A 27,626-nucleotide genomic window follows, 5' to 3' on the forward strand; every position below is an offset into this window, starting at 1 on the left:
TCTTTGAGTTCTAAAGGTTTTTTGACATCTTTTACTTTCTGATAATTTTATGTTATCAGCCACCAAGGCAATTGAGCAGGAAAAAAAAAAATTTGCTGTGGGCAAACGTGGCAGGATGAGATGTAAGGAGTAAGCTCAGAAAGTCAAATTCTCTCTGAGTTTTTGCTACAGATAAGCAAGACAAGACACATGTAGAAGTTATCATCTGTGATTGCTGTAACCAAAGCCTCTGTGGAGCTTTTCACAGCCAGATGGGCAAAATAAGTTCTTTGGGCGCTACTTTCCTGGGCAGAGTGGGTGTATATGGTTGAGGGATATTTGTGTGGGTGTGGGTGTGGGTGTCTTATAAAAAGCACTAGATGTGACTGCCCTTGGCCTGACCTCCGCTCACAAGCAGTCAGCTCATATATTCTCCCTGCCCCAGTGCACCCACCTCTGTAGTTCATCCTGCATGCCTCTGTCAGATTAATCTTGAATTAGGAAACTTCCAAAGAATTTATCTTGAATTCTATGTCCTGATAAGAGGCCAGCACAAATGCCATTGCCTGGCATTCAAGGCCAGTTTGTGGCTTGGGCACACCACCTACCCAATGTTCTTTCCATAATCTCTTCAATACAAATCCTTTCCATCAGCTGAACTGAACTGGGGTCTATTCTGTGTACCAAACACTACCTATGTGGAACCCACCTTGGAAATTTCCACCTTAGGAATTCTGTGAGGAGAACAGCTTGTTAGTAGCAAAACACATGGAAGATGATACTTTTTATATGTAAATCAAGTGATACCCAGACAAGAACATAACTATACATGAGAATTTACTGTTTGGAGAAAAGGTAGACTAGTTACTTTGCTTCTTATGGGAAGTTGAGTTTTTGAGGGTTGTGCTGTTGGGGAAAGACAGGCCAGGTAACTTCAGGAGGGAGAGGAAGTGCGTGCAGTGAGCTCTTGAAAGGAGAGCTGGTTGAGTCTGTCCTTTTAATTAGCTTGAAGAGACTAGCCTCCCTGTACTTGAAAAAAGAACACCTGCTACTGAGAGAAGCCAGCTGAGGAGAAAGTGGTTTTGAGCCTCAGATGCTATTGGTGATGCTGATGGTGCTGAAAGCAGCTAGAATTTATTGAGCACTTTGTAACACTGAGATAGTAGTCACTTGATGTGCTTGACCTCATTTAATGCTCACCATAACACTCTGAGGTTGATGACTTATTCTTCCCATTTTATAGACGAGGAAACCAAGTTTTAGCAAGGTTAACTGACAGACCTCAGCTCGAGTATCTAGTAAGTGGCAGAGCAACAACTGAAATCCAAGTTATTTATTCTAGAGTCCCCCTACACCTTTCACAGGTGTGTGTGGGTACGGGGGTGTTGATGGGTGTCATTGCTTCCTAAAGGCTTCCAGAAAGTGCTGTGTGTGATCTAATTCAGCTTAACGTCCCCCAGTGAACCCTCTATAGAGAAGTTAATATTGTAAGTACTACAGGGATATTTTATTTTATTTATTTATTTTTAATGTTATGATTCATAGTTATACTTTTTATTTATTTATTTATTTATTATTTTTGGCTGTGTTGGGTCTTCGTTTCTGTGCGAGGGCTTTCTCTAGTTGCCGCGAGCGGGGGCCACTCTTCATCGCGGTCCGCGGGCCTCTCACTGTCGCGGCCTCTCTTGTTGCGGAGCACGGTCTCCAGACGCGCAGGCTCAGTAGGTGTGGCTCACGGGCCCAGTTGCTCCACGGCATGGGGGATCTTCCCAGACCAGGGCTCGAACCCGTGTCCCCTGCATTGGCAGGCAGATTCTCAACCACTGCGCCACCACGGAAGCCCAACAGGGATATTTTAAACATTCATAAAGGGGGTGTATTTGTCAGCATGTCCCCTGATCTTTCCCAGGTGAGTCTTGAAGCTTGGCATTCTCTTGGCTGTCGTATTCCTACAGTGGAGGGCAGTCCACAGATACCCTTTCGTGCTGTCTTTAGCACCTCATCGGGGTTTCAAGGCTCTTAGTCTTCTCAACTACAATGTAAGGTCTCTGAAGGCAGGCACCATCTCTTATCTTGGTTGATAAATTTGATTATTACCACAGCTGGATAAAAATGCCCCCAGAGATTATCCATCTCTCTCTCTCTTTTTTCAAATATTTATTTATTTGTTTATTTATTTATTTAGGCTGCACCGGGTCTTAGTTGCGGCATGCAGGATCTTCACTGCAGCATGCGGGATCTTTAGTTGTGGCATGCAGGCTTCTTAGTTGCGGCATATGGGATCTAGTTCCCCGACCAGGGGTCGAACTTGGGCCCCCTGCATTGGGAGCATGGAGTCTTACCCACTGGACCACCAGGGAAGTCCCCCATCTCTCTTCTTAAGGTGTGTCTCTTCTCTGAACAGCTTCCGGCAGGGACTGTGTTGTGCCTCTTTGGGTGAGGATCATGGACTGGAAAGAGCCTGGGCTTGGGAGCCAGCACCAGGATCTTTCCTACTTGCTTCTGCAAGACTCTTCAGTGAGTCTTTTCACTTCCATTGAGGCTGTTTTTTTATTTGCAAAATGGGTATGGGAATCTTATAAGGGGTTCTCAAGATTAGAAATGATGTAGGTAAATGGCTGGTTCACAGTCAGCGTTCAGGAAATGAGGAGATGGTTCATCTCTCTGTTCTGAAGCCTGTGCACGGGACCTTGCATAGAATGCATGCACAGTAAATGGATCTTGAATTAATGGTGGTTTCTTGAGACCTGACCTTAGAGAGCAACTCTGAAGTGTCTTAAAATATGATGTTTTTATGAAGAGTGTCCTCCATTGCCTGATTTTACCTAGGAAGGCAGAGCCAGAGATGGATTTCTTGGTTTTTAGGTGCTACTTCAGTTTATAAAGCCTGACGTTTTATACAGGTAAGTATTGGTAATATCAACTTCATGATAAGATATGCAGTGATTATATTCATCAGCCTGTTAAAGCAATAAAAGGATAACAGGACTAGACCAGCATCTCTTTGCTGGAATACGTTTCCTTTTATAACAACACTTTACAATATTTCATATAGATTTTAAAATTTAGAAACACCTTATGGAATTAGGTATTGTTCATTTCTTTTTGTAGGTGAGTAAACTGAGGCTGAGAAACTAAGGGCCTTCCCAATTTGCAGCCCTGATAGAGTTTGGTTTCAAACCCAGTTCTTCTGACTCTTTTTTTGTGGTGGTTTTGCACAGCCACTAAACGCATATAGAAACTGTTAGCACAGTATGTTTTTCTCCATCCATTTACTTTTAATCTGTGTCTTTATAGTTAAAGCGGGTTACTTACAACATGCAGTTGGGTCTTGTTTTTTGATCCACTCTAATAATCTCTTTTAATTGGTGCATTTAGACCATAGATGTTCAAAGTGATTATTGATATAGTTGGCTACACATAGAGCAGCTGAAGTCAGAAGTGTGTGTGTGTGTGTGTGTGTGTATATAAAATGTTTATTAATATATAAATGTATAATAGATGCCAACTGATTTCTAGGTAATCTGGTCTGAGAAATAACATAGGTTAAAAAAAAGCCAAAAACTTTTTATTGAATGCTTGCTATGACCTTGGCACTATATTGAATATTTTTAGTGATTTTAGCTTAGTTGGAAGAAAACTCATTTCAGAAATCTGCACTGTATTTTCAAATACTTGGCTGTAGATTTTATACCTGATAAACTCAAATTGCCTAAAGTTAGTGCAAAATACAATTAAAAGAGAAAAGTAGCTAACGTACTGCAATTTACTGAGTGATGAATGGAAGTCGGTGTCTCACATATATTACCATTAAGCATCAAGGATCTGATGCAGTCCTCAGCCTCCAGGGTCTGGGTTCAGGGAGTATTGATTCTGGGCCTGACTGTATGTGTTCCACTTCAGTTATTAAACAAATGCTGCTGAGAATAGAGGTTTTCTCAGAAAAGATGATGCTTTCATTGTTTCTATTGGCTGTTTGCTAGGTTAGTATACTTTCAGTAAAATTTCAGAACGTCTTAAGGAAAACAAGCAATTCCTGAATAAGCCAGTATTATGAATTGAGGTATTTATGTATTTGCAAAGGACCCAGAGTCTTTTTACTGAATGGAACTTCTGTTCCCTCATTCCTCAGCATGGTATGGGCCTGTACTGCAGATGTCTGTATGATATATGATGTGGTAAATATGTGGCCTTAGGAATTTTGTGGTTTAAAAGAAAAGTTGAGAGGGAATTAGGGATCTTCTAGAAGCGTGGACACCTCTCCTGCCATATCAAACCCACCCTTCTTTCCCGTGCTCAAGCTCTAAAAGACCTTTTTCAGCTGTGTAAGATTTTTTTCAGCCACCCACAGTAACTTCTTAGTCTCTTTACCGATAGCCTATGGTTCAACCTTGACTCTCCTGAGAATTCAAAATGCTTTCATTCATGCTTTCTCTACAGGTAGACATTGTGTAGTAACTGCTTCAGAAGAAAGGCGTCATCTGTATCCTGGGCTTGCCTTTATTAGTTTGAGGTTATGTGTTTACAATTTAAACAGAGCTAAGATGTTTTGCTGTTACCTAACGAATTTGGGAATCTGCCCTTGTTTCAGTTATCTAGATTTCCTAAGTGGAGTGTTTCGAGTGTACTGGATACTGCAGTTAGACAGCTTTGTTTTGGGTCTGTAGACACAGCCATATTTGGGAAACACACGTGGGCCAGTTTTTGTATTTAAGACTTGTCTTGGTTAACAATGCAGGCTTAAGAAACTGTGTGTGCCCAGAGTTGTACATATAAAGAGTTTGAGGAGCTCAGGTCTCTGGAATGCCATGGAATCAGGTTAGGAGCAGGGAATTGGCAGCGAGCAGGCTTTGGGAGCAGTGGGGTACTGTGTGTGTTGTCACCTGGCAGCCCCTGTGGACTATTTTAAGATGAAACGTTTTGGTGTAATTGCTTCTTTAGGAAATCTGGCTGAACGTTCTCGTCATTTTACTGCCTCCCTTGTCCTCATAAGGAACTGCATGGGAGTAGTTTGGCTTCATTAAACAAAAGCAATCACTGGCAATTAATGTTGCAATTCCATATTTGGGGTATTTGTTATGGGTTCTGAGAAAGATTGCATCATGTGGGGCTGCCATGTTCTAATGGACAAGACTGTTAGTGGCATTTTTTTTTTTTTTTTAGCTTGTCTGCTAGAATTTGCTCTTTAAAGTTCTGAAGATTGCACAATTGCATATCAAATGCCAGGGATGAGATTAAAAAACAACTTCCTTTCATTAAAAAAGAAGTGCATTGTAATCACATTACACACAATTTGGAAAATATAAATGAAATTTAAAAGTTACCTGTAATTCCATGCTACCATATCATTATTAGAATTTGGGCATATTTCCTTTGAAGTATGTGCACATGTTTTGGTTTTTACATATTTATAATCAGAAACGTCACACAGACCTACATCCTGCTTTATTCACCTAATCTCATAAGAAGTGTTTTCCCATGTTGTACGGTCTACATAACCATTATCTTCATAACGGTTCAGTCCACCCAGGGGGTGAGTGGCCATGTAATTGGCCCCTGTCACTGAACACAGGAGTGTTTCTAGGTTTTTACTATTAACAAAGTTGTGGTAAACATCTCTGTCTACGTAGCTTTATTGTCATTTGGTGTTCTTTCTTTGAACTGGATTCCCCTAAAGCACAAAGGGTATGAGCTACATTAAGTCTTGATGTGCTGTGCTGAAAACAGTGGTAACAATTTACAGTGTCAATGACTGTAGGAAAATGTCAGTGTCTTTGCATTTGACCACACTGAGCGTTAGTGCTTTTAATTTTGTGGACTAACTTAAGAAGTGGGAAAAATGGTTAGCCATTATTTGAATCTTCTTTTTAAACTAATCAGGTTAAGTGACCATTTTTCTCAGATTTGTTTGCCTTTTTTCTTGGAATTTCTTCATGCCTTTAACATTTTTTTCTTGGCAATAAGTATCGAGTACACTGTAAAACAAGGATATTAATCCTCTCTATTATGTTTGCTGTAAACCATGTGTTGTAATACATAACTTGTAATCATATATTATCTCCTAAATTCTATTGTCTGAAGCTCAAATAATTTTGCATGTATAAAACTTGAAACTCTTTTGGGCTGTGTTTTCTTATTGGCAATTTTGTTGGCAGAATCAACTATGCATGTTTATTTAAAGACTTCATTTAAGTATAAAAGGGAAAAAAAACGATTGCAGGTTTGTTGGTAGCTAACTTTCCAACTCCGGATCTTGCTCGGCCCATCTCTGGCAACGGCCTGAGTTGAGAGTGTGATGACTTTAGTGGGAGCTTGGGCATGGGATTTCTGAATTCTGTGATTATTAAATAAGTCTTATTAAATGAATTCCTTATCATCATGACTTTCTTTTTTTTTTAAATAATTATTTATTTATTTTTGGCTGCATTGGGTTTTCATTGCTGTGTGCGGGCTTTCTCTAGTTGTGGCGAGCGAGGGCTACTCTTGCGGTGCACGGGCTTCTCATTGCGGTGGCTTCTCTTGTGCAGCACAGGCTCTAGGTGCATGGGCTTCAGTAGTTGTGGCACGCGGGCTCAGTAGTTGTGGCTCACACTCTTAGTTGCTCCGCGACATGTGGGATCTTCCCAGGCCAGGGCTCGAACCCGTGTCCCCTGCATTGGCAGGCAGATTCTTAACCACTGCGCCACCAGAGAAGTCCATGACTTTCAATAGTGATTAAAAATAAGACTAAACCAAAATTAAAATCTTCCATTTTTGTTGGGTCGGTGGATCTGGTGACTGGGATTGGCCTTAATATTTGGGGAGGTTTGGGAGAGGGCATTAGTGGGAAGTAACAATGAGATTAAAGACTTGGAAATGGGAAATCTTGTTCAGGATTCAATAGGAATGACAAATATGATACACATGGAGTTTAGGGCTTATTGATACCTGTGGGAGATGAGACTGGAAAAGTAATTGGGACTTCATCTTACAGAGCCTTATGGTATTTTAAGGAATTTGGACATTTAGACCAATGTTTCCCAAAGCATGACATTTAAGGTGATTTTAGAAGGTGTGACGTTGAACACTTAAAATATTTTAGTATTTATTCATTCCTTGATTCTCTCTCCTTGCAGAATTTATTCCTCTTCTTCCTATGCTCCTGTAACACTTAGGTCAGATCACTAGCAGAGGGTTACCCATCATATTATATTAAATGGGACATGTCTGTTGTCCTACAGCTCCGTGGTGGCCTCAAAGACGGCAAATGTCCGATTCACGTTGGTCTCCTGTGGGCCAAGCACTATTCTGGGTGCACAGTAGGTGCTAAAGTAATGCTGTTGGAATGGTATCGTCAGGCCTGTGTTTTACCGTATTCTTTCCTAGGAGGTTTGCTGCCTTTTTTCCTTTTGCCCTGTACCACCCAGCCAACCCTTCTGAGTTTATAGGGGCCCCGCAGATTTTTTTTCTCCAGTGAAATTTGACCGAGGAACTCTTACACTGCTAAAGTCAGAACGTGGCAGGACATGGGCTATAGGGTGATTCCGAGGCTTATTAGGCCATTGTAATTGTCTAGGAATGAGGTGGTGGAATAGAATGGTGAGTGTGAGGATGGAAAAGCAGTGGTGGCTGGGTTGTATGAGTCATGAAGGCAGAAGAATTGACAAGACTAGGCAGGTGGCAAGGGAATGAGGAGACATTCACCCCACCGATACTAATTGGGTGCCTGCTCTGCGCTAGGCACCATACTAGACAGTAGGATACAGAGATGATCAAGACCCTGCCCTGCTGGAGGGGCCTCACTGTCTACTGAACTTGATTGGAGGAGGGGAAACCAGGAAGGCAGAGTGGGAAAAAATGAGTAATGGACTTGGCCAGTAATCTTTGTAACTGATTATCAGAACACTTTGCATTGTTTGGTGAGTAATAACGTGATATCAGAAGGCTATAAGGGGGAATTGGCACTGGCTAGTTCAGGAATTGGCTGTGGATGGTTGCTTCTCATCTGGAATTCAGTGTTCATTGCCAAGAGACCAAGGGCTGAAGGTGCCCTGAGGAGGAAGAAGGAGGGATAAGAGGCTAAGTAATATTCCATTGTATATATGTACGACATCTTCTTTATCCATTCCTCTGTTAGTGGACATTTAGGTTGCTTCCATGTCCTGGCTATTGTAAATAGTACTGCAATGAAATAATGCCATTTGCAGCAACATGGGTGGACCTAGAGATTACCATACTGAGTGAAGTAAGTCAGACAGAGAAAGGCAAATATCATATGGTATCGCTTATATGTGGAATCTAAAAAAATGGAACAAAGAAACTTACTTACAAAACAGAAATAGTCACAGATGTAAAAAACAAATTTATGGTTACCAGGGGGCAAAGGGGGGAAGGGATAAATTGGGAGATTGGGATTGCCATATACACACTACTATATATAAAATAGATAACTAATAAGGACCTGCTGTACAGCACAGGAAACTCTACTCAATACTCTGTAATGACCTATATGGGAAAAGAATCTAAAAAAGAGTGGTTATATGTATAGCTGATTCACTTTGCCATGCAGAAGAAACTAACACAACACTGTAAATCAACTATACTCCAGTAAAAATTAAAAAAAAAAAAAAGAGGGATAGGAGGGAACGTGGGCTTAGTAGACGGAATAAAGAGCAAGACTAAGGGAAACTTTTCCTGAATCTGTTTTTGCACCTAAATAATAAGGGGATGGATTAGATTTCTGGTTTATGAATTTTTTGTAGCCATACAACCCATTTATCCAAGGAAAGCTCAGCAAGTATAAATGAATGAAATCGATAAAAGCACAGCCGCCCTGTTAGCCTGAGGGGGCTCATGGAACTTTCTTCCAGAACAGGTGGAAAACCATGAAGAGGGGCTAGGTAACCTGCCCGGATGCTTCCGGTTCTAATAGTCCGGGTGAAATCTTCTAGGAAGTGAGCACGTAGTTATAAAGGAATGAGGACCCAGCTCAGGGTCCTCTAGCCCTTTAAACTCCTAGAAGCACTGCAGAGATCCTGTTCTAGAAGGAAGAGCCTCATGGCTCAAGGTAAACCAGTCCACAGTGACGTTTACAAATCAGGACCAGAAAGTGCTTGGGAGGAGGAAGGAGTTAACTGTCTTAAATTCAGTGGCAAGGTCAGTGAGGCCCCCGACCACTGCAGAAACTGTTGCGCTTGGCCATGTGTGTGCACTGGAAACCTTTCTGAAGGCCATTTTAGATAACTGGTTAGAACGGAAACCACGTTGGAGGGATTCCAGGAGGAAATGGGAGGATGTGGGGGATGACCTATTGCTCCCTCTCCAGAAGCATCGGTCTTTCCACAGAAACCATGGGCTTGTGCTGTTCTGAGCCCCCAGCTGTGTCATGGGATTCCAGGCTGAACTTAATGTCAGGGTCGAGTTTATTCTAACTTCCTCCCCTTGAAAGGAAGTGTTAGCGACTCAGTGTTTATCCTTTCTGGCTTTCTGAAGAGCCTTCTGCACCCTCTCCAATAATGCAGAGAGTGCATTTGAAGAGAAACGACATGATTAGAGATTGAGAGGAAGATGTGCTGTCAAAAAATTGCAGAAACGTGCCTTTGCTGGTGGATCAGCAAAGTATAAAGCAATAAGGCCAAGCATGTATTCTGGGGCTTTGTGAGCTGTGCCTATTCTTTTCAAGCCACTGGACGTAGCTGCAAATATATATGCATGTGTATGTATGTGTATGTGTGTGTGTGTGTATATATCAGGTTGGCAGATTGGATTTTAGAGCTAGAGTATAATCAGGGTCTGGTCGAATGGGGAGCTAGCTTCCTGTAGGCAGCTACAGTGGAGATAAGGAGGGTCTTGGTTATTTTGAAGATAAGACTTGAAAGTTAGGTTCTGAAGGCTAAATAGAGATGAGGGCAAAGTTCCTGACTGAACACCCACCCACTAAATGCTCAGTCCTGAGGATGACACAGCGTCTCCCTTCCAGAATCTTAGAATTGTGTGTGTATGTATGTGTATTTGGGAAGAAGCAATGGAGGCAAAACACCGTAGGTCATAGAGGAAGCTGGAGCATGCTGAGTGAGAGGTCAACCAGGGGCTCATTCTCTTCCAAGAATCTTTGCTGGATCTTGAATTTATTTTTACAGACAAACTCAATTCCTCCCTTGTCATATATCCCTGAATCATCCATATAAGGAAGGACCTTCTTTCCTTCCCCAATAAACAACCCATATTTAGTTATTGGATTCTATTTCAGCTGGGAGCATGAGCAACTTTTGCTTTTTGGTAATTATTCACTCTGTGGCATCGAGACTTATCTCAGAATTACAGGGTTGTGGAATTAGAGAGGGACCATGCAGAACCGTTGATTATCTGGATGCATTCTTAACAAGACTGGCTACTTCACATCTTGTTCTTTTGGTGGAATGTCTGTTGATGCTGTGGTGTTCTGACCAAGTTCGGTAGGTCTTGACAGTCCGAGGGGTGGAATGGCGGCTTGACCCTAGCTGGCCCATCCAAACCATGACACCGTAGGTTCCTGCAACTCACCGGGGGATTGCTGCCCACTTGTAGTGGTCCAGTTTTGCCACTAGGTGGCACTGTTCACCTTTTTTGGCTTTTACCCAAAGGCTCCTGCCTCCTTTGGAGGAGACTTGGGGGAGAAATTATAAAGACATGCCATCATGTTCTCGACTAACTCAAACTCTTTACAGCTTAGTTTTTAAATAAATATTAAGTGTCAGAAATTTTTATGTAAAATAAACTCTCATGTTTAACATATGATTGTAATACTTGTACTATCTCTAAATAAACTGTGGGGATTAGATTGTGACTTTTAAAGCTTTCAGCGTTCTCTGGTCAGACTCAGTTTGTGCGGCTTTCTGATTGCATCCCCGCCGCCCTGACTCTGAGCTCTTCAGGTTGTAGAGACAAAACTGTTTGCTGAGCCACTTGGGATTCCCCTCTGGACAGCCTTATTCAGGAGAGAGGAATGAAGATTCTCCTCTCCCACTGAAACCTTTGGGGCTCCCTCCTCCCCCTCATCTCGTGCTGCTCAAGATGCTTTGGTTGCAAACGAACAGGCATGGCCTCTGGTTAACTCAGACTGAAAGGAAGATTTATTGGCAAGATCTCAGGTAGTTCAGAATTTACAAGAGGCAGGCGAACCACACTCAGAACAGGCAGAAATTCAAAGAGGCTGAGATGGATGGACTCAGAGCCAACACCAGGCCCCGGATGAGTCTGGATAAGGTGTCGCTGCTGTTGCAACCACCGCCGAGGATGGGACACTGGGCACCGTCCTCGGCACAACTGCCACTGCCACAGTTTTTATTTTGATATTATTTTAAACTACCCCCTGCTTCGTGTCACCTGCTGCCTATTTAAACAACCAAGTGAGAGCATGTAACAGGACCTAGTACCGAGAAAGTCTATGTATGCAGAGCTGGTACCCACCTAGGCATTGTCGTTGCCGCCTACTACGTCATACAAGTGCCTCAAGTACTGGAATGGTGTCCTACCACCCTGGGCCCATTCTCCTTCCATCTTTTCGCAATCCAGTCACTAAACGGTAAAACACCTGGCCTGGGGAGGGTCCCCCCCCCCCCAGAGAGCTCTACACCTGGCATCCACTCTGGTTGGTGGATGTTTGTAGTAAAGTGATGGTTAGTATTTGGGATACTATCCCTGCCCATATGTACTTTAGGTCACTTGGTAAGTAAGGGTGGGGCTGACATCTAGAAATTACTAGTGTCTGTATTGAGAAATATATAAAATGTGCAAAGGGTGACCCACATATGACAGATGGTGAAGACTCATCACGTGCGAGTCGAGGCATCCTTTTTGTTTGCTTTATAAGACATTTCCATTCATTTCCCCCCCAGCCTCAGAATGCTGTTGTGCTATGTACTTTTTTTTTTTTTAATTAATTACTTTATTTATTTTTGGCTGCATTGGGTCTTTGTTGCTGCGTGCCAGCTTTCTCTAGTTGCGGCGAGCAGGGGCTACTCTTCGTTGCAGTGCGCGGGCTTCTCATTGCAGTGGCTTCTCTTGTTGCAGAGCAGGGGCTCTAGGTGCACGGGCTTCAGTAGTTGTGGCACGTGGACTCAGTAGTTGTGGCTCGCGGGTTCTAGAGCACAGGCTCAGTAGTTGAGGCGCACGGGCTTAGTTGCTCCGCGGCATGTGGGATCTTCCCGGACCAGGGCTGGAACCCATGTCCCCTGCATTGGCAGGCGGATTCTCAACCACTGCGCCACCAGGGAAGTCCTGTACTTATTTTTTTAATTGAAGTATAGTTGATTTACAATGTTGTTAGTTTCAGGTGTACTGCAAACTGATTCAGTTTTTTATATATATGTGTGTATGTATATAATGTATATAATATATACATACTTTTTCAGATTCTTTTCCATTATAGGTTATTATAAGATACTGAATATAGTTCCCTGTGCTATACAGTAGGTCCTTGTTGTTTACCTGTTTCTTATCTATTTCTTAGTGTGTATCTGTTAATCCTAAACTCCTAATTTATCCCCCTGCCCACTTTCCCCTTTGGTGACCATAAGTCTGTTTTCTATGTCTGTGAGTCTATTTCTGTTGTGTAAATAAGTTTGTATCATTTTTTTTAGATTCCACATATAAGTAATATCATATGATATTTGTCTTTGTCTGACTTAGTAAAATAATCTCTAGGTCCATCCATGTTGCTACAAATGGCATTATTTCATTCTTTTTTTATGGCTGAGTAATATTCCATTTATGTACTTATTTTTAAAATTAAGACAAATTAAACTCTACAGAGGGAGCTGGTAAATGAATTATGGAATGTTACAGCCATTAAAATGATGACTGAAAAAACCAAAAAATGTTCATGAAATATTTAATTTGAGAACTAGAACACAAAGCTGTCAAGACATTGTTTACAACTATGGAAATGCTATTTATGCAGATAAAGGTTAGAAAGTATTGTAAAGAAAGAAAAATATTAAGATAACTTCACTGTTGGAAGTAAGTCAGAAAGAGAAAAACAAATACCGTATGCTAACACATATATATGGAATCTAAAAAAAAAAACACAGTGGTTCTGAAGAACCTAGGGGCAGGACAGGAATGAAGACGCAGATGTGGAGAATGGACTTGAGGACACAGGGAGGGGGAAGGGTAAGCTGGGACAAAGTGAGAGAGTGGCATGGACATATATACACTACCAAATGTAAAATAGATAGCTAGTGGGAAGCAGCCGCATAGCACAGGGAGATCAGCTCGGTGCTTTGTGACCACCTAGAGGGATGGGATAGGGAGGATGGGAGGGAGATGTAAGAGGGAGGAGATACGGGGATATATGTATATGTATAGCTGATTCACTTTGTTTTACAGCAGAAACTAACACAACATTGTAAAGCAATTATACTCCAATAAAGATGTTAAAAACAAAAAAGATAACTTCAGCGTTGAAACGAAAACATTTCTACAGTTGTGCTTTAAAAGTTAAATAAATAAAACCTTAGCATAATTATTTAAATGATTTAAAAAATAAAACATTTGGATGCTATCCCGACATCCGTTTTGGCCCTGGGAGGCAAACGAAGGTATCATAAAACCAGGATTGGAAACCACCAGGGCATACACAACACAGGGGGTTGTGTTCTTAACTGAAAGAACAAATGTTTCCACAGCTTAGAGAACAATCTGAGGGGCTGTTGAAGGTCACGGGTAGTCTCAGGTGTACTTGACAGTGACAGAGGCAAACTTACGGCTGATTTGGGCTGGAGAGACGGACTTAGAATGATTTCCTTTTTGCCCCCAGCTTCTGTTCAGTCAATTCCAAGGACAGTGAACAAGACAACCACCCAGAAAGGAAACTGGTGCCTGACTTCAGCGTTAAAAAGGAGACTAAAGCGTGTCTCTTGGTGCAGACCCTCAGACCATACCATGACCTTAATACAGAATTCATGAACCGGGGAGTTGATATCCTCTACATCATTGCTTTTCACACTTGAAAGTACATAGGGACCAGCTGGGGATCTTGTTAAGATGCAGATTCTGATTAAGTTGGTGCAGCATTGATTCTGCATTTCTCCATTTTTTAGTAAGTTCCCAGCTGCTGGTCTGCAGACCACATGTTAAATAGTAAGGTTCTACAGCTCATGAAGACTTACTTTTCAGGTCGTCCTTCAGATGTGTTTAGCTAGACCTTACTATTCAAAACATGTGCAAGACTTGCACCTTGAAAGCTACAAGACATTGCTGAGAGAAATTAAAGGGGACCTGCATAAAGGGAGAGAGTTCATTCTCATGAATTGGAAATTCAGTGTTGTTAAAATGTTAATTTCCCCCAGATTGATACATAGATTGAACACGAACCCATTCAAAATTCCAGCAGGCTTTTTTTGTTTTGGTGGAAACTGGTAAGATGACTCTAAACTTTTTATGAAAATGCAGAGGACCTGGAAGAACCAAAATGATTTTGAAAAAGAATGAAGTTGGAAGACTCACACTACCCAATTTCAAGACTTACTCTAAAGCTCTAATCATCAAGACAATGGATTAGATAAAGACAGTTAAATGGAACAAAGTCCAGAAATAGACCCACACGTATATGGCCAGTTGCCAAATTGTTATGCTAAGTGAGAGAAGCCAGGTACAAAAGATTACGTACCACATGATACCATTTATATAAGATTCTAGGACTTCCCTGGTGGTGCAGTGGTTAAGAGTCCACCTGCCGATGCAGGGGACACGGGTTCGATCCCTAGCCCGGGAAGACCCCACATGCCGCAGAGCAACTAAGCCCATGCGCCACAACTACTGAGTGTGTGCTCTAGAGCCCATGAGCCACAACTACTGTAGCCCGCGTGCCTAGAGCCCGTGCTCCACAACAAGAGAAGCCACTGCAATGAGAAACCTGCGCACTGCAACAAAGAGTAGCCCCCGCTCACTGCAACTAGAGAAAGCCCGTGTGCAGCAATGAAGACCAAACGCAGCCAAAAAAAAAAAGTTCTAGAAGAGGTAAAACTATAGTGACAGTAGCCAGTGGTTTTGGGGGACTTCAGATGGGACCCTATTAAATGAGGGGGTTACCGTTTGCATATCAGTGAGTAAGTGGACTGCATTCCCACCTCAAGGCAGTAGAGTGTAGTTCCTACGTGCCTGGGCTTTCAGGTCGGGCTGTCTGGGTTCCAGAACCAACTCTGCCACATGGGCAGCAAGCTGTTCGCCTCTCTGTGCTTTGGTTTCCTCATCTGTGTAAACTAATACAATGCTTAGTTCTTACCTTATAGGGTCCTTGTGAGGATCAAATGAATTAATATATTTAAAGCACCTAGAATGTTTTCTTGAGCATAATAAGCTATATATAATCTTATTATTACTCTCCAGTAATCAGTTTGTGTTGTGATTTTATCTCTCTGTCCTAAAACTTGGTTCTTTCCTTCACCCTCTCCTTGATCCACATGGACTCATGTAACTTGAGGTTCTTAATAGAATGTTATAGGTGGAAGGGATCTTGGATAGTATCTAAACCAAGTACGGTTGACAAAACGGAGGCCAAGGAGTTTGAGTTATGTGCCCAAGGTCAGGTTAGTACACAGCCAACCAAGAACCAGAAGCCTGGCCAAGTAACGCCTGGTCCAGCTCTGTTTTATCAAGGCTTATATACGGTGTTTGCATTTTTAATGTGAACCATAGGGATTTATCTCGAACCTGCCATTCATCAATTCCATTGTGGTGTTTGTTTTTCTGCAGAGCCCCAGTTACAGAAGACTTGTCCTATCACCACCATGAGCTCTGGTAAGTCATTTAAAACCCTGTCTTTCTCTTCCTGACAAATCTACAAAACTGGACTGTTTACCCAGATTTCCCTCTTACTCTGAAGGCCCCAACTGCATTCCATTTTTTATTTTTCGAGTCCTGGGTAAGCGCCAAAGCTTTGTCATAAATCGTCATCACAACCTTTATTATTCATGATTTATTGAGTACCTACCATATGTCAAGAACTATGCTATACACTTTACATGTACTGTGTCCTAATCTTTATAACGGGCCCCCTTTTCCTCGATTTAACAACTTTATTGAGATATAATTGGCATACAATAAACTTGTGGATATTTTAAATATATTATTTGATAAATGTTGACATATGTTTACACCTCAGTGGCATTTCTTAATCTGAGTGACTGCAGCAAAAGTAAACAGATTGACCATAATTGCCCCATGGTATGAGCTAATCCATCACTTCCTTTATCAGGGCAAAACCACCCTTTTGCTATGCCTTTGGTGGTAAAAATCAAGACCTACACAAATGAGCAGTTCTGAGTAGTTTTGGTTTAGAGCTGGGGTAGAAAGCCCGGGCTAGGGAAGACAGAAGGGAATAGGTAGGTACCTGCTCGTTGTGTAGCCAAGAGCTGTCAGCTTTCCAGCCCAGGATTCGAGGCAGAGAAGTTTCCATCTGGAGATGGAGGCCCACCTTAGCTAGTGAGTGCACCCTGGAACCTCCCGAGACCTGCAGGCAGGGTGGGCTGGGGGATGACCTAGTGGATAGCTCACTCAGGGGCCTCCTAATCCTGAGATATCTCCAGGGTGTTATCAGAGACCTCTGGAGGTTAAAAACAAGCCTTTCCGCTTATTTACATGCAGTGCCCTTTTAGCCAAATCCTAAGCCTTGCCGGACAGTGTGTGCTTATTAGGAGGAGGAGGGCCCAGGTGGATCGGGTCAGGGCCACACACACTGAGTGTGCGGGCTTTGGCCTGTGGTGGATCCTTCTTTCCACTCTCCTCTGTAAGATGGACATCATGAAAGCACCACCTCATGGGGATTTGTGAGGATTAAGTGAGGCAGTGCTTCTAAAGTACTGAGCACTGAGCCCAAGGCCTGTCCAGTGTCCCCTCCGTGGGTTATCAGCTCAGGTTCCCTCCTGGCGAGGAGAGGGACTGGGCTTGGCCTTGACTCCATGGGCGCTTCTCCTATGCGTGAGGGGGCTACGTCCCTTCTTTTCCCCTCCATGTGGGCTCGGGCACCGCCAGTAGTCCCTGCTTTGCAACTCATTTTTTCTTCTCGCTTGGCTTTTTGTTTTTCCTGTCATTAAAAATAGGCCAGGGTTTTTTTTGCTTTGTTTTTTTCTTAGCTCTGCAGCCTAAAGTTTCTTGTTCTTCTAATATCAGGATTAGCCTAAACTGGCATCACCACTCCTGGCACGAATAAGGGGGGAAGAAGTGGGCAGGGAGGGGCCGGGCAAGGGTGCAGAAATGCCTGTGGGACTTCTCCCCAAGTTCTCTCTCAGGCATGACACTGAAAGGAGGCATTTCCTAGGGAGAGTCCAAAAAATCTGGACCCTTTGACCTGATAATCCCGCTCTTGGGAATGTCTGTCTTAATTCGAAGGAAACAAAAACACCCACATGAAGGTGGGGAATGAGTAGGTTCATTATGTGTGTTTACTTGATGGGAGATTATGCCACTAATAAAAGTGATCACCAGGAAGAAAGCAGCTATGTAGAAAACACTCGTTTTTAACCTTTGGTGGAAAGAACAGCATGTCTGGGGTCACCTGGCTAGTGACCCCTGAGGCAACCCCAGGCCACCAGCACTGTGCTGCAGAGGTGTGAGTGTGAGGTGATGGAATTATTTTTCCAAATTACTTAAAGTTTGGTTGTTTGATTAAAAAAAAAAAAACACACAAAAGGAAAGGAAGGACATGGGTCTGGGCCTTGTGGAAGCTCAGAGGCTGCTGGCACTGTGGAGGCCCAAAGCAAGGCCTGTAGTCCTAGGAAAGGGATGGTTAAGAGAAATTAGGCAGGTGCATAGGGAAGGGATAGTCAGAAAAGATGGAGTGGTGGAACGGGTGATATTTCTTTTACTTGGATTTCTGGCTTTCTGCCAACACCCTCCTTCCATCCATCCCAGAAATGTAGGTGCAAAGGGGACTTTGGGAGAACTAGCCTTTGTCTGTAGGTAGATTGGGGGCAGTGAACAGGACGGGACCTATGGGGCCAGTGTCGGGAGGTCATGGCCGCTGTGGCGGGGTTGGGGAGCGGGCACAGGGGCAGTAGCCCTGCTCACATCTGGATCCAGGAGCGCCTGGGCTGGCCTGTCAGTGTAGTTTATGTCAGGGAGGCTGATTGTTAAGAGTCCAGGTAGGGTGACCAAGTCTCAGCCAAATGAGCTACTGGGGTTGGGGGCTTTTGGGGAAATAGAATATATATAAACCATTTTATATAGACTATATCTGGTTTATAGAGAGAGTATTCTATACATATAAACCATTTTTCATTTTAAAAATAAAAAGTGTTTATCCTAGCTGGGGACAAAGAAGATAAGCTGTGGGATGGACCAGACCAGACTTCAAATCCCTATTTAGTGATCTTAGAGCCTGGCATCCTTTCTGAGCTTCAAATTCCTTATCTATAAAATAAGAGTTCCTAACTTCTAGCTCCAGGGGCCTGGATATTAAGAATAAAAATGAGGTGCTCATTATGAAATGCTGAGCATGGACCCTCAGATCCAGGTAAATAGAGGGCTTTAAAAACCCGTAGCTGTTATGATTATATTTGTGGCTTGGTTTGCTCTTGGCTGCAGGGGGCGTCACCCCAAGCACACTGATCACATGTCCCACCTGCTTGTCTTCTCTGGGCTGCTGCCATCAGTTCTGGGACGGGAAACTGGGTGGGGCTTAGGCTGCCTGTGGGCAGTGAGGGTCTCAGTGTCTGCAGCTGAGCAGAACTTTGAAAGGTCTCCACTGACACACAGGAGGTGACATTCAAGGTGAACCTCAAGGTGCAGAGGATTTCCCCAAGCTAGGAAAGGGGGAGCGTGCATTTCTGGCCGAAGGCCTCGCAGGAACCAAGGCCTGAACATCAGAAAGTATCTGATATGCTGAAGGGGTTGTGAGGAGATGGTCATGGCGGGCAGGGGCAGGAGGGAGTTGCAGCTGGAAAAGGGCTGGGACCTGTGGCTGAAGTGCCTGGAGTCCGGGATGAGTTGCCCAGGCTTTGTCCCTGGGTAGCTCCTGGTTAGTGGGGCTTGTTTGTTGGTTTGCTTTTAATCATCAGGAAGGTCAGTTTGTTCATTTGAATATAACCACTTATGCCAACATACAGGCCATCTTACTTACTAAAAAATGATATTCCTAATGTACATTTGGGGGAACCTGATTCCAAGTTCAATTTGTTTCCTCATGGAAATGATAATATGTATGATTGACTTCCCAGACTAAACCCTGATATTTTTATTTTTCAAAATAGAAGTGAATTATTTGCAAAGCAGAAATAGAGACACAGACGTAGAGAACAAGTGTATGGATACCAAGGGGGAAGGGGGTGTGGGAGGAATTGGGAGATTGGGATTGACACATATACACTATTGATACTATGTGTAAAATAGACAACTAATGAGAACATACCATATAGCACAGGGAACTGTGCTTAATGCACTGTGGTGACCTAAATGGGCAGAAAATCCAAAAAAGAGGGGATATATGTATACGTATAGCTGATTCATTTTGCTGTACAGTAGAAACTAACACAACATTGTAAAGCAACTATACTCCAATAAAAATTAATTTAAAAAACAAAAACAAAAATAGGGACTTCCCTGGTGGTCCAGTGGGTAAGACTCTGCGCTCCCAATACAGGGGGCCCGGGTTTGATCCCTGGTCGGAGAACTAAATCCCTCCTGCATGCCACAACTAAGAGTCCGCATGCCGCAACTAAAAAAGATCCCGCTTGCCGCGACGAAGACCCAGTGCAGCCAAAATAAATTTAAAAATATAATAATAAAAATGTAATTTAAACATTAAAAACAAACAAAAAAATAAAATAGAAGTGAAATACAGTATATTTAAAGTGGAGGGTTTTAGAAAATCACGTTGCTTTGTCCTGTTTTGTTCTCTGTCCTGCTCCCTGGGGCTTTTTCAGCCAGATGGGGGTCTAGAGGGTGCTCTCCGGATACAGACTGAGGGCTGGGGTGGAGAAGGGGCAGAATGAAGGCCGGGAGAGCGGTCAGGGGGCCAGATCATTGCCACAACCAGAACATAGGAGCCTCGGCTGGGGACCGTGGGCTGGGGGAGGGCCGGCATGGCTTCCATGGCAGTGGCGGTGGGGTGGGGTGAAGGGAAGTGTCACAGAGCCTGAGGTTTCTGTCCTGGCTGTCTGACAGCTCTCATCCGGGATGCACAGGGATGCGTTTGAGCGGCCTTGGAATGGTGGATAAGCCTTTGTCAGGCAGGAGATGCCATTTTCAGGGAATTAAGGAGATTTTTTTTTAAATGTCAGAAGTGAAGCCAAGCCAGGAAGCCAGAGAATTTACTGCGCTCACAACACAGTTCCCATCCCAAACAGCTTTTTCGTTCTCCCTGCCACAGACCATTCTCAGAACTCAACTACGACGCCCTGGGGCCCTTCTTCAGGCCTGAGAAAGCCCACAGGGCCAGCACTTTGCACCAGGTGGGACTCAGGAAAGGGTGGGGAGACATGATCACAAGCCTCGGGCTCTTTCTTTCTTTCAGAATGCGATGTTGGTGCTTCCAAAGCTGTGGTGAATGGTTTGGCACCGGGCAGCAATGGGCAAGACAGAGGTAAGGCTCTTGAAGGGAAACTTGGCATTTCTAGAAGGAGCAGGGGCCCGGGCCACCCGCCTGGTGGGAACAGTCACTGGTCTAATTAGGCCGTGACCTGGAGACCTGTTCCTATGCTTTCTGAGAATCAGGAGTCTGAGGCTGCCGTTTCCCACTGTGAGGTGATGTATTAAAAACTGTCGCTAGCTCACAGGATGCTGTGAACCACAGACCCCAAATACACGGGCAGAGTCCTCATGTGTATGGCATTTATCAGCCTGCAGTCTCTCTTACCCGACATTTCACCTTCACCTGTGATAAATAGTGACACATTCACCATCCTGACCCTGAGGCAAGAGCCTAAATTGCTGAAATAAATTATTTTGGTGACATTAGTTTCATGCGCATCCTCTCAGATTTTCAGTTTTTAAAATTTTAGGACAAAAGATGTAAGTGTGAAACGAATGATGGATAAGATGACCTTTGAGGTCCCATCTCTCATCCTGAACAGCCGGGCATCAGGCTTCCCGTGTCACTTTGCTGTGTGAGGAAATAGGGGTTCGGGTCCTGGTCTGCTGCTCGTAAACAGAGACCTCTTGGGAGGTCCTTTGTCTTTATGGCTATGAATTTCCTTATCTAGAAAATGAGGGAATTTGATGATCTGCAGTATTTTTTCCTGCTTCAGATTCAGGTTCCAGTGATTCTATCAGTGCTCATCCCGCAAGTCTTATGGTATCAAAGAGGGAGGGCAAAAGTCCTGTCATTGGGCATTTAAGTCAAAATGCACCCTCCCTCAAAGAAAACGCTTACAAAGTTTGACATATTTGGACTTCGTCTGTAATTACCATCTGGGTCAGCCAAGTATTCATTTTGAGACAAGGCAAAGTGTAAAGTCAGAAAGAACAGCCAGGAGGGAAGGTGTAGAGAGCAGGAGAGATGGGGAGCCTGGGGCCGGTTGGTTGGGAGGTGTCCTGCTGTTGTCCTGTCCTCCGTGCCTCCCTGCCTGGCCACTCTTCTCCACGCCTGGTGTGAGGCTATATTCTCGGGGTCTTGGTCAACCTTGGCCAATTCGCTTAGGGAATGTTGAAGGGCGGTGCCTACAGAGGAGTGTTTAAGCATCTGATGAGGAGCACGGGGAGACGAGGGTGTCTGATGCTCACCATCAACCCCAGCCCTGTGAATTCATCGGCAGAAGAGACCTCAGAGGTGGGCGGGCAGGGCGGCCCGTGGAGTTGCATTCCCCTCGCTCCTTGGTAAGACCCACCTCTGGTTGGAAAGAGGAAGCAGATGCAACCTGGAGTCATCAGGGTGGCCTGGGGCGGTCACTAAACCAGGTGCCAGGACAGCCGGGCCCCAGTCTCGGCCTCTTCACTTGAGCACTGGGTGACTCCGAGCAGCTCTCTTGCTTCTTCCTCTGAAAATGGTAACAAAATCCTCCCACCCAATCTCCCAGGTGGCCGTAAGGAGCAGTCAGCAGGATTGCTGCGAAAGCATGTTTGTATCTTAACACGTGCAGGATTGTTATTATCAACTCAGTTCTTGGCAGCTGTATGACTGCCACAGACCTTGTGAAGTGGCAGCCTGATGGATTGGAAGGTGAACTACCCATCTCCGAGCTGCCTCCCTCCCTCCCTCCTGTCCCCTTGACAGGCTCGTCAGCATGATGCTCATGCAGCCGTGACAGTCTTGCTTCCCAAACAGCCCTACCCCCCAAGGTGGGACGTGGATCTGGGGCCATAAGAACTCCGGGTGTTGCTCAAGAGTGACATTGACACCATAGGCTTGTTGTGAGAAGGAGGGTTTGGGACCGTGCCCACCATTGAGATTCCAGAATCTGGGTAAGCAGGGGGCCCAGGGAAGCCTGTGCATAGATAAGCATGAGCATCCGGGACTTGAGGACAGCAGCCTTCACCCACATCCCAGGCAGTATCCCAGCTCTCAGAGCTCAGCTGGTGTCAGCACCCTGGGCCTTGCGCTTGAGTGCTGCCCAGAGTCTTGAGCAGGCACTTGGACACTTGGCAACCTCTTGCCCAGGGAAGGATGGGTTTAAGTAGACCATCTGCTGCCCAACAGATGGGGCCTCTGATTTGCTCAGGGCCAGAGAGCTGTGGTTGTCAGAACAGGCACAAGACCCCAGGAGTTACGATCCTGGAGAAGCGGCTGTGATGGCTGAAAGGACCAGGCAGCCCCCGAACTTGTTCCCTGTCCTTCCTCCACTCCTCTGGAGTTACGGGAGCCTTAACTCTCCTCCTCGGAGCCTGTCCCCCACCATAGACACCCTAGCCTTCTCCCCTTGGACCCTGCTTGCTCTCCCCTTCCTCTATTTGCCAGGACACCTGCGTCTCTGTAAATCTCTTTGTCTAGCAAGTTCCTGGTGTGGCAGGCAGCACAGAACACTGATCAGCTGCATCTGGGGGACGGTCGTGGGAGGGTGCGGGTGACTTGGTACAGGACTCTAAAGAGCGAAAGCAGGTTATTTTGGGTTACTGCATCTACCGCTCTTCCTATTGTTCTTTTGGTGTGGGCGACTTCCTCCTATTGTCCCTGCCCGGTTCCTCCACTGCCTGAGTGTTTCCCAAATGTTTTTTCTGGATGCACCATTTACCCTTTTGTGTTTTCAGCAACTGCCGACCCTTTACGTGCACGCTCTATTTCTGCTGTTAAAATAATCCCTGTGAAGACAGTGAAAAATTCTTCAGGCCTAGTATTCCCTCCAGGTATCTCTCCTTGGGTTGGTTTCTTTTCCTTTTTTTTTTTTTTTTTTATTTAAATTGTTAGCAGATCATGCATGATCCTTTCTTCTTTCCTTCTAACAAAGACTTGGAGGCTTAATCCTTGCATGTTTAGGAGCCACTCCCTTTCACTTCTCTGGCTGGTTTCCTTTCTTCCTGTGTGTGTGTGTGTGTGTGTGTGCCACCGGCAAGTGTGGAGAGGAACTGACAGGTGCCTTGCCCCTCCCCCTTGAGGAGAAGGTCAGTCCAGAGGCTGAACGTTGATTCCAGCTGGTGTAGGTCTGAGCCACCTGGTTGACTTAGGTTCCCCTTAGAGATTCCCAAGACTTTATTTAAAACTCCACTGTCCTCAAGAACTAATGTGGCTGCACAGGGAATCTCTGAATTGGGCTGAACTTGAAGCAGCTGCCTTAGATGCCAAACCTGGCTGCGTCTCTGTGATGCTGGCAAGACCGTTTCTCTGAGCACTCCCTCCTCTGCCCCGAACCTCACCTGCAGTCACTTCCTGCCTCTCCTCTCCAAGGAAGGGGGTGCAGTTCAGACGTCAGCTCCGGCTCATAGCTTCCTTCTGTACAAAATGAGACGAGTGAGGCCCAGGTGGCTCTTTATCCCACTGGTGGTTCTTTCAGGAGTTGGGCCAATCTGGCTGTGCATCCAGGACACTATGGATGGGCTGGGTTTGTCACTTTGCCCCTCACCCTTTGGAAAAGACCATGACTTTGCCCCTCACCCTTTTGAAAAGACCGTGAATCAATTTTGCCAATTGTTCTGTGACATCAGTCACTTATCCTCTTGATAGGGTTGGACGAGTCAGATGCTCTCCAAGGCCGCTGCCCGCTCTGCCGTACATTGTGTTTTCGTGCTTCGCTTTCAGTGCAAGAGGTGCTGACAGCTGATCTGTCCTCTTCTGTAACACTAATGATCGTTCTGAGCTGTCAGAAAGGGGGCTGCCAGAGTGGAAAGGAGGAGCAAAGAGGCTTGGCTTCTCTTGGCCCTGGCACAGGAATGGGGATGAGTTGGACGTCTGAGCCCACATCCTGCCCGATGCCCACCTTAAACTTTACCCATAATCCCAGTCATGACAATTTGAGGTCCAAGATCCAGGCTGTGCTGTGAGCAACTTGAAAAACTGTGGAATTCAGTTCAGCTCAGCTGTACAGAGAGAAACATTCAGCACGTGTACCTCCTAGGGCTGTGTGGTCTGCGTGGCTTTCTTGCTTCCCCGTTACTGATTGTCCTGGAGGATGAACATCCAGATCTTTTGAAGCCTATTTTGAAATCCTTCTCCATGCGGTTCTGAAAGATACCCTGGGTCTGTTATTAGGCCATTGTGAACTGTAGGAGAGGTCGGGCCCAGGGAAGACTCAGCTTGAAGTGCAGCGAACACTGTTCCTTGAAGGATTTAGCGTTTCTAGTCGTTTTCTTTGGTGTGGATTTTCTTCATTAAGTTTAGAATGTGAGGCTCTGGCCCTTGATCTTTCTCCCCAGGCAGCATATCCTGTCTCACCACTGCGGGGGGCTTGGCTTGCTGATACAAGGAGATTGTCTTTTGCTTTTCCGTTGGGGTACTGCATGGAGCAGTGATTCTCTACAGAACCGCCACCTAATTCCCTATGCTGTCAACTTGCTCTTTTTTAAGAAGGATGATGTGGGAGCTTGAGAAATCTTTCATAAATTCTTTCTCGAACTGAGCCTTACTAATTGGTCAGAAGTCTGCTCACCAACCTAAACTTCATTTAATAAAAGGAATCAACCCGCTTTGATTTGGAAATGTTTACAGCTGACATTGTAACGCATCCATTGACTCGGAACTCACTGTTGCCTCCATTTCCTCCTAACCTCATGATGGGTGGTAAACCTCTGAAAATGCGCTTTGTCCCTCTTCACCATCCACAGGTTAATTTTCATTGACCATAAGACTTTGCCTGTCTGTAACCAGGTTCATCTCATTCCCCAGCTGTACCAAGTTGCTGGCTGACTGTCGCTTTCATCCTCCAGGAGCCTGGGATTCAGTCTTTCCTCTTGGGTCTTTCCTTTTCAGACACGGATCCTACAAAAATCTGCACTGGGAAGGGAGCGGTGACTCTCCGGGCCTCGTCCTCCTACAGGGAGATCCCAAGCGGTAGCCCTGTGAGCCCTCGGGAAACCCCGCAAGAGGAAAGGAAACCAGGTGCGCTACCTCGGAGACCGGGGGAAGGGTGGGAATCCATCGGCTGCCTACCGATTCTCCCAGGGGCCCCTGGCACAGTCCACTCCTCGTCTCTGTGGTGGGTGGTGATCACTGCCCTAAACTGACAGGTACCCACTTGCTTCAGGCAAAGGCACAGCAGCGACCACTTTATTCTAGCTTTTGACGGAACGCGTGAGCAGTCTGCGGCTCTGCAGACTAGTTTAGGAGGACGGAGATGGCTTAGGGGCCTGGGGAGGGAGTGGTGAGATGGCCTCCAGGCCTGGCTTCTCTGAGCCCATCCCCACTTCTAGGAGCTCAGCTGTGCCCATCCAGGTGGGGCTGGGGCTGGGGAAGAAGCCAAGGGAGAGTGAAAAGTGCAGGCGGCTGAATGGCCTTAGCTCCCAGAAAGCAGGGAGGCAACCCGAGGGAGTAGGATCAGGAGGGCGTGTCTAAGGCCAACGCAAACTAGGAGCGGAGGGAGACAAAAGCCCCCGCCCCTCGGGAAACCTGGGTGCCTGGAGCACGGTGTTGAGGTGGACACCTGGGACTTTGGAATCCGACACATGGGGTTCATGTCCTGCTTCCACCACCTGTTGGCTGTGCAGCCTTGGATGAGATGGCTGCTCTCTCTCAACCCTGGTGAACCCATCTGTCGGATAAGGTTGATAACTGCACCTGCCTCGCCGCGTCATTGTGAGGATGAAGTATGTCAGGGGTTTTGCATTGAGGTTTTGCATTTTCGACAAGTTCCCAGGTCATGCTGATGCTGCTGGTCCAAGGACCACATTTGAGAGCTACTGCCGTAGGGGATGGGAGTTTTCTCCCATCTTGAAGGGAGGAAATGGAGAGAAAATGAATTGGGGTGATGACCACTTCCTTGGGACCAGAGACATGCAAGCTCTTCTGGTACAGTCGGGAATGGTGTGTTGTGATAAGATGGAATTATACAGGATAGAGATGGTCAGTACCCAGCATCCTGGAAGTTTGACTTTCTTTCTGTTCCCTGCCAGCTGTGACAGGTACCAAGGCAGATGCCCAAGGATGAGGCCAGGCTAGGGTTTGAGCACCAGCCCCGTTCTGGTAATGTCAGTCCCTGTGGAAAGCTTCTTTTTCCCTAGGCTCAGGGGAAGGCATGAGTGGCCTCCAGCACTATTAGTTTGAAAGTAGCTGCTTGGCTCTGTTTTCCTGAACCCATACCTGCCTCTTTCCCTACTGTACTTTGCCACTCTGGTCTCCAGGAGAGGTGGGGCCACTGGGAAGATCCATCTCCCAAGCTGGAGGACCTCTGGGAAAGAGAGACTCCTAAGGGATAATTTAAAGAGGAAGACCATACCTACAGCCCCGTGGCCCGATAAAATGACCTATCAACCTCCTGGCCCTTCCTCTGGTGGTGAATGGGAACGGTGAATGGGAGGAGAGGGAGCCTTGAGCTCCCCCTGGTGGTCACAGTGTGGCACTAACATAGAGCCCCAATGTTATTCTTTACCTTGCTGTCTGTAGGTTTGCACTCCGGTGCAGTGATTTGAGCACTTAAGGAAACTCTCTCTAGTCCCCAGATAATTCTATATCTTACAGATTTATAACAGATAATTTGGATTAAAAAAAGATCTTGTTTTAAATTGAAAATACTCTGAAGGATTGGGGGATGGCTATCAGTCATTCACACCTTACAGTAAATTAATCTTTGTAGATTATTTTTCTCCAGATAAATAGAGGTCATTGAATCCAAATCAGCAGACATTCATTCTGCATCATATAGGTGCCAGGCATCACTGGGAGTCACCAGGAATTGTGACGAGAAGGGAAGAAAAGGGAGAGAAATTTTGGTGCATCATGTGAGCACAAGAGGCAGTTTGTTCCAACCAGGGAGTCGGGTGTGGAGCCCCAATCCACTGTCATGCTTTCTGACCACACGTATGTCACACCTCTGAAGCACGTATGAAGTATGAGGGACTTGGGAAAGATGGTTTTCAAGCCTTTCTAGTTCCAGAATGCTCTGTGAACTTGGGAAGCTTGGGAATTAAACTGACACAAACAGAGCCCTATTCTCTGGGGACACATTCAGGATTGTACACTAGGCCAGTTTGGGGGGGGAAAGGAACAAGCTGGGGTTGAGTAGAGGTGGGGGGAAATTACACTGATTAGGTGTACAACAGGCTGGAATGAGTTAACACTGGAGGTGAGGATAAAAGAGGATGCACCTCCAGAGGTGGGACATTCAGGACCA

The 27,626-nt window shown here is 45.2% G+C and overlaps 1 protein-coding gene across 48 annotated transcripts in view; it reads left to right on the forward strand.

Annotated features, from left to right (window-relative positions):
* SORBS1 (sorbin and SH3 domain containing 1) overlaps positions 1 to 27,626 on the forward strand; it is a 245,264-nt gene that overhangs the window by 109,621 nt on the left and 108,017 nt on the right. For 34 of the 48 annotated variants that reach the window (XM_057531001.1, XM_057530997.1, XM_057531003.1 and 31 more), the window contains exons 3-6: positions 15,694 to 15,738; positions 20,450 to 20,518; positions 23,119 to 23,214; positions 25,271 to 25,399. In XM_057531001.1, coding sequence (XP_057386984.1) covers positions 15,729 to 15,738; positions 20,450 to 20,518; positions 23,119 to 23,214; positions 25,271 to 25,399 — 304 coding nt within the window. In that variant the 5' untranslated portion in view covers positions 15,694 to 15,728. The remainder of the gene's footprint in view (positions 1 to 15,693; positions 15,739 to 20,449; positions 20,519 to 23,118; positions 23,215 to 25,270; positions 25,400 to 27,626) is intronic. The other 14 variants (XM_057531032.1, XM_057531016.1, XM_057531019.1 and 11 more) reach the window with 1 other exon arrangement.

The sequence above is a fragment of the Balaenoptera acutorostrata genome, chromosome 16, assembly GCF_949987535.1.
Source record: "Balaenoptera acutorostrata chromosome 16, mBalAcu1.1, whole genome shotgun sequence".
Classification (NCBI taxonomy): domain Eukaryota; kingdom Metazoa; phylum Chordata; class Mammalia; order Artiodactyla; family Balaenopteridae; genus Balaenoptera; species Balaenoptera acutorostrata.